At 43.4% G+C, this 16,467-nt stretch overlaps 1 protein-coding gene across 2 annotated transcripts in view; it reads right to left on the bottom strand.

Annotated features, from left to right (window-relative positions):
• The window catches only part of FBXO11 (F-box protein 11), a 109,993-nt gene that overhangs the window by 38,225 nt on the left and 55,301 nt on the right, over positions 1 to 16,467 (bottom strand). For both annotated transcript variants that reach the window (XR_006388869.1, XM_044292044.1), the window contains exons 3-5: positions 10,368 to 10,449; positions 6,911 to 7,055; positions 4,276 to 4,405 (exon numbers count right to left, since the gene is read on the bottom strand). Coding sequence is in view for 1 of the 2 variants with exons in the window: in XM_044292044.1 (XP_044147979.1) it covers positions 4,276 to 4,405; positions 6,911 to 7,055; positions 10,368 to 10,449 (357 nt within the window). In the remaining variant the exon portion in view is untranslated. The remainder of the gene's footprint in view (positions 1 to 4,275; positions 4,406 to 6,910; positions 7,056 to 10,367; positions 10,450 to 16,467) is intronic.

Genomic DNA, 16,467 nt, shown 5'->3' with positions numbered 1-16,467 from the left:
CAGACACCGCATGGAGCACTTGCCGCTTTTTAACAGATTCATCTGCAGCCCCAACTGTTCATGAACAATTGTAGAGCCTATGGTTACAGGGTGCACAACCACTGAGTACTACCCCAAATCTTTTTGGAACACACAAGGTCAGAACTCAGTTCCACACAGACCCCTTAAAAATAATTAGTATGATTCTTCTTGTTTACAATCTATAGTAAACAAAATGAAGAAAATTCAAAGCCATCATTTCAATCCTCAGTTTAATTATTTAATTCACTATATATCCAGCTTTCTTACTCTCTTGTTTGAGGTGGCACCAAGGGCAATCTATAGGGTCTTGTCCAGCCTCTCTTTCTCGCTCTTACACCTCCTTTGTTGACTGGCCTGGGGGTTCCTCCACCTGACTATAAATGTTCAATCTAATTACCTGAAGGTTTGGGGCTACTGGTTTAATAACTTAACCCTATGTGTGGTTTTGATATTCCCCTTAATCAACCTTCACTAATCCCCAGCCCTCCTTATATACACTAAACATTAACTCGCAAACACATTCAGGACATGACATGCTATTTTCTCAAGTTCGTCAGGAGTATTCCCAAACTTTCACAGTTTGTCTATTTCCCCGCTGCCACTTATTTATGGCGCGTATATTTTATCCCCGCTACCACTTATGGCACGTATATTTTATTCCAACACCCTCTCTTAAACCAGAGACAGTCTTACTACTTAACTTCTGGCAAGGACTCTGTCGCCCTCACTGACGGCCTCGGAAACAGCAGACAATATACACACAAATCAACCGGCAGATGACCCTAGATGACAGGTAGATTCAATGTAGACTCTGAGTAAGTACATTTAGCTGTCTTTGGTGACCTTCAACAGCCGGACAAGACTACGACCCCACCGAACCACACCACGGGGATACACAGGTAAGAAACTAAATTACAGAATCTCTTACAGTGTTCGGAGGTGATCAGGCTCCGTCCCCGTCCGGGTTTAGATGGTGTTGTGGTCCCTCTCGGTCGGCTAGTTGTTGGTCACAACTCAGAGTCCCTGTTTCGGGCGCCAAACTGATATGGATTTGGTCAAACTCAGACCGTATGTGGTGATCTGCCGTTGAGCCTAATTAGTAGAATGCGTGCACGCCGGAAGAACACACTGACACACACTGTTCAGTTTGAGCACTTCCAAGATTCTCTCTTTTAATAGGGCGGGGTGATGCCTTATATTGGACACACAACATAGGTTTACATAGGCAATGTGTTATAGTACATTAGGCAGTTCATGATTGGCTGGTTCCATATAAGGTGGTCTTCCCTTCCCAGGATTCTTGTCTTGTGTACACAAGGTGCAGTCCCAGATGGAGGAGTCATCTTAGTCTCTGTGAACTTTACTCGATGGAAGGGGGGAGAGAAGGAGAGTGTGTGTGTGGGGTATAGAAATGGCAGTTCGCCTTAAGGAGTAAATACTAGTAAGCGCTTCCAGGTCTTCTCCAGGCACCGCACTGAACTGTCCCGACTGCGTACAGCATCAGGACATAGCGTGCGCACTATGACCTGACGCTGTGCAATGTCAGGGCACAGTGCAGCAAGGCGCCCAGAAAAGAGCAGGGAGCAGGCGAGTGCAGGAAGAGCCACAGGCCATTTGGAGCAGAAGAGGCAAATATATTTATATATTTTAATCTGTTGGGGGCCTGATGAGGAATGGAAGTCTGATGAAAAATATTTTTATTTTCTTCCTTAGAAGATTTAGAATCCTAGGTGCGTCTAATGCACGAAAAATATAGTACTTTTAAAAATAAATAAATTCACTACTGCCCCCCATTCCCCTGCAGCATTCAGAGCTGCATCAAAATGCAGTTTCAGGACTACCGCGCATGCGCACAGGAGTCCTCGCCATTCGGTCAGCACATCAGAGCAGTCCAAAATGAAGGCTTTGAAAGCTTACAGCGGGGAGGTAGTAGGAAAACAGAAAAGTGATCTGGACTCATGTGCAGTACTAAAGTATCAACTGCAGAGAATAGTCCAGAACTAGGGATGAGCGAACTTCTGTTTTCAAGTTCAGCGTACAAGGTTCAGGTTATCTAAGAATTCAGTTATGGATTCCGTTACCATGGAACATAAGTTATGGTCCGTGGTAGCGGAAACCATAACGGAATTCTTAGATAACCCGAACCTTGTATGCCGAACTTTAAAATAGAAGTTCGCTCAACACTATCCAGAACCAATGGTGACAGATTCACTTTAAATCTCAGCTTTTCCTTCATTGTTCACATGGGAGGTATGATCAGCGATTACTAGCATTCTCTGTATATAGAGATAGCTGTCAGCCACCGATTTAACACCTCCCCCTGAACAATGGAACAGAGATTTAAAGTTAGAAATTACAATTTCTTAAATCTTTCCCCACAAAACTATATCAATCTGCTCCGCTCCACCTGCTCTATAACATGCTGCCTGCAGTTTGCATTTCACGATGACCGGTTTCCTTTAACATTATTTATACCAAACACCATAAAAATAAATCCCCAAAAATAATGGTGATATTAGTAAAATCAGTACATTATATCTAGTCCCATATAAAATACAACTCATCCCACACCAAACAGAACAGAAAAAAAGCCCCCCATGGCTTTTGGAACTTTGAGGGGAAAAAAATAAATGATTACATAAAGAGTTTGGCCAATAAGCAACATTTAGCACCTATTCAAAGGATTTTTTATAAAATGTAGGATTATGGAGGGTCCGACCACTTAGATCCCCAGCAATTATGAGAACAGGGAGCCCTATGTGAACCCCCAGGGATCTCACTGACTAATGAGGTCCAATGGGTTACTCAGATTATACCCAACAGAAATGGAGAATCTATCAAGTAATGTAAATGGAGCCTTCAACCTGCAGCAAGCATATAGAATTAATATCACTCATCACCCACCAAAAGATCACGATTTTCAGGCATGAGAATTTGTGTCTGACTGTACAAAAAAAAAAAAAAAAAAAAAAAAGCAACTGGACAATTTTACTCACTACCAGTGCAAAAATGCATTTTGACTGAAAATAGGATCAGTTTATAAACCAGTTCCCATTGGACTTTTTAGTATAAGGGTATGTTCACACAGCAGTATTCTCATGCGGAATTTGTTGCCGAACAAGACCTGTTAGCAATGGGAATACGCATTGCTACTCTTTATGGTCAGTTCGGCGTTTTGGGAGTGTTTCTGCTTCAAAATCAGCTCCAGAAACCACCTCAAAACAGCCTCCTATTCAGGTCAATAGAAAGCAGCACTCGCTAATTCGGCGCTAAAAACTAAGCTGAAAATGCAGCTTTGTATTGAAGTGAACATCCATTGGTTTAAAAAAAAAATTAAAAATAAAAAAACTCACAAAAAAACACACCACATTTGTGGATTCCTTCCGGACAACCGTGTGCTCATCAGTGGAGGAGACCTCTGATTTTACATGCAGTGATCTCCTCCACAGTATGTGGAGGAGCGATTGCTAACGCCATTGCTCATCCTCATATAGAATCATTGTTTAGACGGCACAATCTTCTGCCAGAAAAAAATTATTTAGGCGACCTCACAATCATAACCCGATGAAAGAGCGATTCGTTCATTCATCGGGTAATTGGCGGCACCTTTACACTGGCCTATAATCACTAACTAGCGTTCCTACAATCGCCTGTTAGCGATCATCTCCCCCGATGCTTGGCCAATGTAAAGCGGCCTTTAGCCACATGCAAACTAAACCCATTGATCGGGACTAGTCCTGTGTGGACGCGCAGCAGTTGTAGATGCAAATCTGAAGCAGAAGCCAGAGTGTAACCCTTGCATTTTTGCTGTGGATTCCACTGCTCTGTATTTCTGCTGTGTTAACATAACCTAAAAGGAGAGAGAGGTGTGAACTAACACAAATATTTGGTTAAACCAAATCTGCACATTGATCCCTAGGACGTAGGGAGGGGTAACTGCAGCGAAACCTCTCCAGCACAGTAGGGAGGTGTGGAAGAGGGGGTACATCTAGCCTACAGCTACAAAGAATATATCCTTAAAGGGGTTTTCCGAGATGTTAATACTGTTGACCTATTATCCTCTGGATAGGTCATCAGTATCTGATTGGTGGAGACGGACACCCGAGACCCCCACCGATCAGCTGTTTGAGGAGCTAAGGATAGGTCATCAGTATTGAAATCTCGGAAAACCCTTTTAATGCAAAGATTAAAAACTATTGCCTTAATTTACACAGTACTACAACTATAAAGTCAAACAAGCGGAAAGGTTCCTACCAGCTGCTGGAAGCTCTCCTTCCATGGGTTTGGATGCTCATATTCCTCAGGGTTAATCTGATAGAATTTGCCAGGTTCAGGGTGCATCAAGGGGCGTGTATACTCAAACACTTCCATATATAATCGTTTCCTGCAAGTAAAACCACTGCATTAGTAAGTACAGACCTTACAAGAGAATATTTAAATAACACAAAAACCATCATTGTGCAAGTCATTTGTCCCGGGAGGTGTAAGCGTCTATGTTCAGATCTACAGTCATGGCCAAAAGTTTTGAGACTGACACAAATTTGTGGTTTCCCAAAGTTTGCTGCTCCAGTGTTTTTTAGATCTGTCAGATATTTCTACAGTATACTTAAATACAATGATAGGCATACTTTTTTTTTACTTCTATTCACAAATTCATCAAATTAATGTAAAGACTCAACATTTCCAGTGGTGACCCTTCTTTTATCAAGACTTATGTAATTCGGACATCAGCTTCTGGGCTGACTGCTGACAACCCATTCTTGCATAATTAGTGCTTGGAATTTCTCACAGTTTGTTTTAGTTTATTCACCTGCTTTTTGAGGACTGACCGCAGGTTCTCAATAGGATTGAGATCTGGGGAGTTTCCGGGCCATGGACCCAACATGTCAATGTTTTGTTCACCAAGGCAATTAAGTTATGACTTTTGCCTTGTGACATGGTGTCCATCATGCTGGAAAGAGCGTTGTTCATCACCAAACTGCTCCGTGACGGTCGGAAGTTGTTTCTCTTGGAGGATGTTTCGATCCCATTCTTTATTCATTGTAGTGCCCTTAGGCAAAATTCTTCCTTGGATGAGAAGCACCCCCACACATGAATGGTCTCAGGATGCTTTACTGTAGGCATGACACAGGACTCATGGTTACACTCACCTTTTCTTCTCCAATCATTTTCCAGATGTCCCAGTGTGAAGGGGGCTACATCAGAGATTCTAACTTGACCTCTGTCCTTTGCAGTCCAATCCCCGTATATCCAGCAGAATGTCAGTCTGTCCTTGATGCTTTTCTTGGAGAGAAGTTGCTTATTTTCAGCCCTTCTTGACACCAGGCCATCCTCCAAAAACCTTCACTGTACTGCTGATGCAACCACACCTGTCGGCTGCTACTCCTGAGCAAGCTCTGCACTGGTGGCGACTCAACCCTGGAGATGAATCCTCTTCAGGAGATGGTCCTGGCAACTGCTGGACTTTCTTGAGCCCTCTGAAGCCTTCTTCATATCAAACGTACCTCTCTCTCCTTTAAGTTCTTGATGATTTGATAAATCGTTTAGGTGCAATCTTACAAACAGCGATGCTCTTGCCTATGAAGCCCTTTTGATGCAAAGCAATGATAACTGCATGTGTTTCCCAGGTTAACAGAAGTAGACAATGATTTCAAGCACCACCACCACCTCTAGTCCGCTCTTCTAATTTAACCAGCATGGCAGAGTGATATCAGCTGCCTTGTCCTCATTAACACTTTCTCCTAAGCTAACGAGAAGATAAATTAACTTATACTAGCAGGTCAATTTTGTGGCAGGGCTGAAATGCAGTGGAAATGTTTTTTTTTTTTATGATTAAGGCTAGGTCTACACGACTACACGAGTCACGCGACACATAGGACACAACTACACTGCCACATTTGTCGAGCAACATTTTGTCGTGCGACAATTTTTATAATGATAGTCCATGGTGTCGCACTGCGACCCGACCGTTGCAGAAAAATACATTTTGAATGGATTTTTTGTGACTGTGGCATCACAGTATGTCACATGTCGCAGTGCGACACCATAGACTGCCATTATAAAAATTGTTGCGTGGCATTGGTGCGACAAATGTCGCCGTATAGACCTAGCTTAAGTTAATTTTCATGGCAAGGAATGACCTTGTTCATCTGATTGCTCTTCATAATAATCTACAGTTAATGCAGATTTCCACCATAGAAACTGAAACTGTAAACTTTGTGAAAACCAAAACTTGTGTTGGCCTCAAATCTTTTGGCCACGACAGTAAGTAGCATTTACCCACCGTTCCAGTCACCACTCTGTTACAGTTTGCCTTGAAAAAATAGAGATCTTTACCCAGACCTACAGGAAGACCATATGGATGATTTGCCAACGTATCAATTACGTGCAAAAAAAATATATACTAAATCGCAGCAAACAAACACCACTAACACCACACAAGCTAGTAGATTTCTCACGTAAATGTTATATTCCCAGATAGGTCCTAATGGTGGACAGAGGAAGCAGACTGGGGTGTACAGCTTCTGAAGAGTCTCACGTGTGGCTCCTTTTCTAAGAGGGTCTGTGACTTTGCAAAGTTTCTTTCACAACTGTACCATCCAGTATGCTCCCTATGCATCTCCGTGCCAGACAGGGCGGACAAATGGAACGATATGGGCATTTCTAATCTTCTATCCATCTCTCTGTCAATCACTTTGATCATTAAATACTGCTGGAACTATGACCAAACGGACATAAAAAAATAAAATAATCCAATATACTGGTGTAGTTGCAGATAGCATCCAGGCACTATTTCCATGTCCCCAGTTACCATATGGGCAGCTGTTTTAGTTTTCCTTTGCACCATTTTTATCATCCATAATCCATAATCATATTGTTCTTCGCTTACCATAAAATGGGATCATTAGCGAGTTCATTAAAACGCTTGCACACACAAGCCGCTCTGCAGAGGTCCTGCTCCAGGAGGTAAGAGAAGATCTTCAATACCACCTCATCTGGCAGCTTTTCTTGAAGATACTGTTCTGCTGGCGCAGCTGCGGTAGTAGTAAATGAAAACCAAGTTAATAACGTCAAACAAACAAGTTTATAAAAAAAAAAAAAGGCAAAACCATAAAACACAAGTAAACGTCAAGTGTTACTCCAGTCGTAGTAAGCCTGTCGCAGCGTATGGCATTTACATTCTTTATGTGAAAGCATTTATAGCGAATCTTTGCTTCCACATAAAGAGGTAGAGCCGAGTTGTACCAAACTATAACACAACCCCCGTAGACTTCTAGAGGACCCTACTCTACTCCATAGTCCTCCAACTGGATACAAGACTTCAATTCCATTTTCGCTGGCCATAAAAATGAGATGCATGCCAGCTGACCTCCAGATTTTGATAGGTTTGGCCGACCCATCTAACCTGTGGGGACCCCTAACTCTCCCCTGATGGCAGATTTCAGGGAGAAGACTTGGGCAGTTGCATTTCAATACGCCCAATTCTTTTGCACCTGGGGTCGAAAAGCAGTAGCTTTCTCCCTTCTCCCCAACCTCAGATGAGCATGCATGTGTATTAATACTATTTAAGAGCCATTTATTCCACAGGGTGCTGTGCATCTAAAAGGGGGTATACATGCATAATATAACACACAAGTAAAATGTGCATAACCTTAGTAACAGACTGGTACAGAGGAGAAGAGGATCCTGCCCCTGAGAGCTTACAATCTATAAGGGAGAGGGGAAGGACACAATAGGTGAGGGTAGACGCTGCTCATCTGGCTGTGTGCTCATTGATTGTAGGTGGTTGGCTTTCCAGGTTGCTTTTGAAGGCTTGGATGTTGGGGGGAGTCTCTGATGTGCTGAGGTAGAGACTTCCAAAGTACAGAGGATGCACAAGAGAAGGCCTGTAGTAATTGTGCGAGAGACTGACAAGAGGAGAACAATGAAGGAGTTCCCGGGGGGGGGGGATCAGAGATTACGTGTGGGGATGTATCTGGGAAGCAGGTCAGAGATGTAAGGAGGGGGCAGGTTGTAGACCGCTTTATACTTTAGTATCTTGAAATGAAACCACTGGCCAATGGGGAGCCAGTGAAGAGACCAGCACAGGCGTGAGGCAGAGGAGAAACTAGGGAAGAGGGGGATTACCTGAGCAATAGCTCTATGGATAAATTACAGCGGTGAGCACTGCGTTCTCTTCAAATAGCTGATCCCCGAAGTAAGGTCCCCACCATTCTCATACCTATGACCTACCCTGAGTATATCCTGTTACTATGTGATATAGCAAAAGTGGAGAACCCCTTTAAGGCCATCATACACGTTAGCAAATTGACGGTTGAACCTGTTGAGAACACTGTATTTGGCCATCTAATGTGTGTGGGAAGCACCTGATGATTTGCCTGATCCTTTAGTTTTCTAGGGAGAAGTGTCAGGTAGAGGCTTTCTCCACACTCCCCATAGAATACTCATACCAAACCGAACGTGGATGTATATTGAGGAGTTGGCAGGGAGTCAAGAGAGGTAGCTGTTGGCCGAATGATCATTGAAGTTGTATGGCAGTCAAATTCAGAGAGCAGCAGTGATTGTACCCCGGCTGCAGTGTGGGATTGTGCAGTGCGAGTGTAAGCTGTACTGCGCAAAACGTAATCCCATCGATTGTCACTTCTACAGTACAACTGCAAGGGGGAAAGATCCCTCCCTGGCTGAAGAGCTGCCTAGCATGACAGAAAATTGAATTTTATTTTTTAACGCAAAAAGCATCATGGCCTCAAATTTTGGGACCATGATAAGGCTCCTAAGGGACATTACACCAAACATTTATATCCCATCTCATTGTCCTATGCAGTTTAATGCTATCTATTATTTTCTTCCAGGAAGGGGGAGGGTGACTATAGCATTTATCAATGGTATTATTAATGAGCCCACCCCTGGATGGCCCCTCACCCCCATAATCACTACGTTATCCACAGTCATACTTTAGTGGCTCTGTACAGGAGTGCATAAACGTTTAGTGGAACCCCTTTGTCCAGGCTTTTTTAACCCCTTAAGGATCAGGCCTATTTTGGCCTTCAGGACACAGCCTTATATTACAAATTTACTAAGTACCTCTTTATGCATAGTAAGTTTTGAATGCTTTTACTTATCAAAGCGTTTCCGAGATAGTTTTTTCAGAACACATTGTACTTTATGTTGGTGGTAAATTTTAGTCGATTTCAGTTCATAGAATTTACTACAATTGAGGCATAAAAATAAAAAATGACATGTTAACAATATGTAAGTTCAAAGTCTGACTGGGGGACTTGAACAAATAATGGTCTGATTGCCGATACAATACACTGCAATAGTTATTTATTGCAGTGTATTGTACCTGTCAGCTTTACACTGACACCTCGCCCATAACAGCTCGTCTCTGGCAGGGCTTGATGGCTTCCTTACATGGCAGACCTGGAGGCCTCCGCCTGCGATACCGACTTTCAGGACCCTCCAATCATGTTGCAGGAGGCCCATTAGAGTAGAGAGCGAGCCCCATCCTTCTATAAAAAAAAACTTAGATGCAGTGGATGCTACTGACCACAACATTTAAGGGATTAAACATCTGGGATCGGCGTTAGCTCCTATCTCAGCCATTGCAGCAGGGGGTCAGCTGTACAGTACAGCCAACACCTGCTGCTGATGATGACGGCTCAGTTCCTGAACTGCAGCTATCACTATGCCGTAAATGTAAGGCGTTGAGGGAACTAGCTATTTGCCATGCTGTACATTTAAAGGCATGGTGCGGAAAGAGGTTAAGGGATGGCCGATCCTCAAGATAGGCCACTACTAGCTGAACAGTGGGGGTCTGATCAGCTGCTCCGAGTAGCTACAAGACAGCACTGGAACTATACAGCACTATCAATATTGTAGTGGACATAGTTCACAAATGCTGCTCCCAGTGAAGTGAAGTGAATGGGAGCAACGCAGAAGTTGTGAGCGTGGTCCACTACAGTGATGACAGTGCCGTGTACAGCTGATCGGCAGGGGTGCGGGGTATCAGACCCCAGATGATCAGCCTATCCTGAGGCCACGCCAGCACTACAATAAAAAAAAAAAAGCTGGACAACCCTTTAACTTTCAATGTGGCCATGACATTCCAGCAACACAGAAAGCTAAATACATGATGAGGATGCTCAAACTCTTTAACCTATAATGACTGCTTGATAAAGTTGCAAGATTGGTAGCCGCAGGTTGTACAGTCCCATCTGGTCACGCATGGGACCAGCACAAAGCTTTATTGTATCTTTATTCAGCTTTTCTTTCTTAATGCTGACAAAAGAAAGCAAACAGACTCCACACTTCAAGACAAATGAAGAAATAAAAAGTAGGCTTACCGGGCAAATCTTGGGATTTCCCAGACACTCTTGCACGTTTTGCTCTATGGCCAAAGTTTTCAGTTGTCGACGTTGAAGCACCCTAAGAAAATAGGAAACAGGTACAGAATGTAAGTGTGATCTAAAGCTGCAGTATTCTCCTTATACAGCAAGGACACTGACACATCTCTATCTCTCTGTATACACACACTGAATAACCACTTTATTAGGAGACACTCATCTAGTAGCACATTGGACCTCCTCTGACCTTCAGGAATAGTAACCCATACAGACAAGGTAGCTTCCTGCAGTTGCCACCACTTAGATGAAGGTACTGACAGACTGTGAACGCCTCATTCTACCTTGACCCAGAGATGTTCTACAGCAGGCACGCTCAACCTGCGGCCCTTCCAGCTGTTGCAAAACTACAACTCCCATCATTCCCAGACAGCCTACAGAAGGGCATGGTGGGAGTTGTAGTTTTACAACAGCTGGAGGGCCGCAAGTTGAGCAAGCCGGTTCTACAGGATTAAGATCTGGGGACTGTAAGGGACAGGGAAGCAAGGAAAGCTGGAACCAGTCCATGACTGTCCTGCCACAGATTAAGACATATGCCATAAAGTGAGCTTTGCTGTCGAAATGTCCATCAAAGGTATTAGAGGAGCCAGTGTGCCAAGAAAACATTCCCCACACCATTACTTCACCTCCACCAGCCTGAACTGTTGACACCTGGCAGTAATGGGTCATCGGTTCAGGACGAGTGTGCCAAAATGACTTCAGCATGGTACACAAATCTTGGTTCATCTGACCATTTGATATTTTTCCACTGGTCCAACCTTTGCACACTAAAGACTTGCCTTTGTTTTCCTTACATTGCAGCGACACTAGAACTGGTCATCTGCCGTTACAGCCCATCCATGCTAAGAAAAGTTCTGCATATGGCTATGTTAGTTGGAGCCCCAGTGTTGTATTTGGCTGCAATCTGCTTGACTGGGCAGTGCCTATTCGTCAAGAACTTATAACGCCCTTCCCACTGACCCATTTCGTTGATGAGCTAAGATAATTCTGCCACATTGTGTCAGCTACAATACTCACTGGGGAATATTTACCATGAGGTGATTTAACCCCTTAGGGACCCATGACGTACCGGTACGGCATGTTTCCCGAGTCCTTAAGGACCCATGACGTACCGGTACGTCATGAGTTTAAATTGAGATTGTGGCGCCCCAGGGGTTAATCCGCACAGGATGCCGGCTGAAATCATTCAGCCGGCATCCTGTCACAACGCCTGGGGGGGTCATATGACCCCCCCGTATCGGCGATCGCAGCAAACCGCAGGTCAATTCAGACCTGCGGTTTGTTGCTACTTCTGCTGTTTCTGATCGCCGCGGTCCCTGACCGCGGCGATCAGAAACTTTAGTGTGGCTCAACTCTATAGTGATCACCCCCCCTGCACCCCTGCATGATTTTAGCCTGGTGGGAGGTGCAGGGGGGGGTGTTGCGGGCGGTGTGGGCGGTGCGGGAGGCGGGCGGTGCGGCAGGCGGGATCGCGATCCCCCGCCCGCCTCCCGCCGAATAATCGTTGGCTTCTAGTGGGTATACCAGGGTGCCAGCACATTGCTGGCACCCTGGTATAAACGGCTGACATCTGTGAATGGATGTCAGCCGTTTAACCCTTTCCATACAGCGGTCCGTACGGACCGCTGTATGGAAAGAGTTAACAGTAAGATGCGGCTCCCTCCCTCTCCCATCGGGGGGCTGCTGTGCCTTTGCAGCCCCCCGATGGGAGAGGGAGAGAGCCCCCAGACAGCCCCCCGAAGCCCCAGTCCTTACCCTTCCCCGTCTGCGAAGTTGTGGCAGACGGGGAAGGTTCCCATGGCAACAGGACGCCTGCTCAGGCGTCCTGCTGTCCATGGTGCTGAACAGATCTGTGCTGAAAGCATAGATCTGTTCAGTGTAAGTAAAATACAGTACAGAACCCTATATAGGTTCTGTACTGTATTATGCAGACACCAGACCCACTGGATCTTCAAGAACCAAGTGGGTCTGGGTCAAAAAAAAAGTAAGAAAAAGTGCAAAAAATGTGAAAATCAAAAAACACATTTATCACTAATTAAAAATGAAAAAAATAAAATTCCCTACACATGTTTGGTATCGCCGCGTCCGTAACGACCTGATCTATAAAACGGTCATGTTACTTTCCCCGCACGGTGAACGCCATAAAAATAAAAAAATAAAAACTATGAGAAAATTTAAATTTTGCCCACCTTACTTCCCAAAAAAGGTAATAAAAGTGATCAAAAAAGTCGCATGTACGCCAAAATAGTGCCAATCAAACCGGCATCTCATCCCGCAAAAAATGAGACCCTACCCAAGATTATCGCCCAAAAACTGAAAAAACTATGGCTCTTAGACTATGGAAACACTAAAACATAATTTTTTTTGTTTCAAAAATTAAATCATTGTGTAAAACTTACATAAATTAAAAAAAGTATACATATTAGGTATCGCCGTGTCCGTATCGACCGGCTCTATAAAAATATCACATGAGTTAACCCCTCAGATGACCACCGTAAAAAAATAAAAATAAAAACGGTTTAAAAAAAGCAATTTTTTGTCATCTTACGTCACAAAAAGTGCACTAGCAAGCGATCAAAAAGTCATATGCACCCCAAAATAGTGCCAATAAAACAGCCATCTCATCCCGCAAAAAATGAGACCCTACATAAGATAATCGCCCAAAAACTGAAACAACTATGGCTCTTAGACTATGGAGAAACTAAAACTTTTTTTGTTTTAACAATGAAATCATTGTGTAAAACTTACATAAATAAAAAAAAGTATACATATTAGGTATCGCCGCGTCCATGACAACCTGCTCTATAAAATTACCACATGATCTAACCTTTCAGATGAATGTTGTAAATAACAAAAAAAAAAAAAACGGTGCCAAAAAAGCTATTTCTTGTTACCTTGCCGCACAAAAAGTGTAATATAGAGCAACCAAAAATCATATGTACCCTAAACTAGTACCAAGAAAACTGCCACCTTATCCCTAAGGCTGAGTTCACACGGGCGAGATTTCCGCGCGGGTGCAATGCGGTAGGTGAACGTATTGCACCCGCACTGAATCCGGCACCATTCATTTCTATGGGGCTGTGCACATGAGCGATTTTTTTCACGCATCACTTCTGCAATGCTTTAAAATCGCAGCATGCTCTATATTCTGCGTTTGTAACGCAGGACAGGCCCCATAGAAATGAATGGGGCTGAGTGAAAATCGCAAGCATCCGCAAGCAAGTGCGGATGCGGTGCGATTTTCACTCATGGTTGCTAGGTGACAGTCTATTCACTGTATTATTTTCCCTTATAACATGGTTATAAGGGAAAATAATAGCATTCTGAATACAGAATGCTTAGTACAAGGTCAATTGAGGGTTAAAAAAAATAAAAGAAATTAACTCACCTTGTCCTCTTCATTGCGCAGTTCCCGGTCTCTTCTGATGAGCTGTCGGCTAAAGGACCTTTGGTGACGTCAGATCACATGCTCCAATCACATGGTACATCACCGTGGTGATGTACCATGTGATTGGAGCATGTGATCTGACGTCACCAAAGGTCCTTTAGCCAACAGCTCATCAGAAGAGACCGGGAACTGCACAATGAAGAGGACAAGGTGAGTTAATTTCTTTTATTTTTTTTAACCCTCAATTGACCTTGTACTAAGCATTCTGTATTCAGAATGCTATTATTTTCCCTTATAACCATGTTATAAGGGAAAATAATACAATCTACACTACAACTAACCCAAACCTGAACTTCTGTGAAGAAGTTCTGGTCTGGGTACCACAGTCGGTTTTTTATCACGCGAGTGCAAAACACATTGCACCCGCGTGATAAAAACTGAACATCGGAACGCAATCGCAGTCAAAACTGACTGCAATTGCGTACCTAATCGCGCGGGTTTGCCGCAATACACCGGGACGCATCCGGACCTAATCCGGACACGCCCGTGTGAACCCAGCCTTAGTTTCTAAAATGGGGTCACTTTTTTGGAGTTTCTACTCTAGGGGTGCATCAGGGGGGCTTCAAATGGGACATGGTGTCAAAAAACCAGTCCAGCAAAATCTGCCTTCCAAAAACCGTATGGCATTCCTTTCCTTCTGCGCCCTGCCGTGTGCCCGTACAGCAGTTTACGACCACATATGGGGTGTTTCTGTAAACTACAGAATTAGGGCCATAAATAATGAGTTTTGTTTGGCTGTTAACCCTTGCTTTGTTACTTGAAAAAATATATTAAAATGGAAAATCTGCCAAAAAAGTTAAATTTTGAAATTGTATCTCGATTTTCCATTATATCTTGTGCAACACCTAAAGGGTTAACAAAGTTTTTAAAATCAGTTTTGAATACCTTGAGGGGTGTAGTTTCCTAGATGAGGTCACTTTTAGGGAGTTTCTACTCTAGGGGTGCATCAGGGGGCTTCAAATGGGACATGGTGTCAAAAAACCAGTCCAGCAAAATCTGCCTTCCAAAAACCATACAGCGTACCTTTCACTCGACGCCCCGCTGTGTGGCCGTACAGTAGTTTACGGCCACATATGGGGTGTTTCTGTAAACGGCAGAGTCAGGGCAATAAAGATACAGTCTTGTTTGGCTGTTAACCCTTGCTTTGTTAGTGGGAAAAAATGGGTTAAAATGGAAAATTAGGCAAAAAAATGAAATTCTCAAATTTCATCCCCATTTGCCAATAACTCTTGTGCAACACCTAAAGGGTTAACAAAGTTTGTAAAATCAGTTTTGAATACCTTGAGGGGTGTAGTTTATAGAATGGGGTCATTTTTGGGTGGTTTCTATTATGTAAGCCTCGCAAAGTTACTTCAGAGCTGTAGTGGTCCCTAAAAATTGGGTTTTTGTAAATTTCTGAAAAATTTCAATATTTGCTTCTAAAGTTCTAAACCTTGTAACATCCCCAAAAAATAAAATATCATTCCCAAAATAATTCCAACCTGAAGTAGACATATGGGGAATGTAAAGTCATCACAATTTTTGGGGGTATTAGGCCCCATGCACACGGCCGTTGTTCACGGCCGTGTGCGGGCCGTGGAACCGCGGCCTGGATCCCTTCCTGTGAGCTGGAGCGCACGGCGTCACTGGTTGCTATGACGCCGTGCGCTCCCTGCTGCCGCCGCAATACAGTACTACACTGGTATGATCTATACCAGTGTATTACTGTACTGTGCCGGCAGCAGGGGGCGCACGGCGTCATAGCAACCAGTGACGCCGTGCGCTCCAGCTCACAGGAAGGGATCCAGGCCGCGGTTCCACGGCCCGCACACGGCCGTGAACAACGGCCGTGTGCATGGGGCCTTACTATGTATTACAGAAGTAGAGAAACTGAAACTTTGAAATTTGCAAATTTTTCCAAATTTTTTGTAAATTAGGTATTTTTTTATGCAAAAAAAAATATTTTTTTTTACTTCATTTTACCAGTGTCATGAAGTACAATATGTGACGAAAAAACAATCTCAGAATGGCCTGGATAAGTCAAAGTGTTTTAAAGTTATGAGCACTTAAAGGGACACTGGTCAGATTTGCAAAAAATGGCCAAGTCCTTAAGGTGAAATAGGGCTGAGTCCTTAAGGGGTTAAAGTCTATTTACACCTTTGGGGGCAATTTTAAAAAAAATGAATTTTACTCATTTTAGGCAAAAAAAATAATTCAATTGGTCTTTATAAAAAATATTTAGTTCTGTCACAAAGGGTTAACCGTTTTTCTAGCTGTGTGACTGGTTCTTTCACTTTGCGCTGGTCATCTTATAAACCTCATCTCTAGAAATGAGATATAATGAATGTTTAGGATGTCAGATCAGAAATACGGAGTCATCAGCTGAGCTGCCTGATGGAACAGAGTGAAAATTCAGATCCTGCTGCTAAAGAAACTCAAGGCTGCACATAGACAAGGGTTCAATACTCTCCATAAAGATCAACTGAAAAAATGATTTAGCTGAAAATGAATATAATGCAATAATTTTAAAAAAATTGACCCCCAAAAGGTGAACATAGCCTTAAAGGGCTCATGCACACAAACATATTTTATTTCTGTGTCTGTTCTGTGTTTTTG

The sequence above is a fragment of the Bufo gargarizans genome, chromosome 4, assembly GCF_014858855.1.
Source record: "Bufo gargarizans isolate SCDJY-AF-19 chromosome 4, ASM1485885v1, whole genome shotgun sequence".
NCBI lineage: Eukaryota > Metazoa > Chordata > Amphibia > Anura > Bufonidae > Bufo > Bufo gargarizans.
The sequence above is the reverse complement of the archived record's forward strand: the minus strand, read 5'-3'. Positions and strand labels throughout refer to the sequence as shown.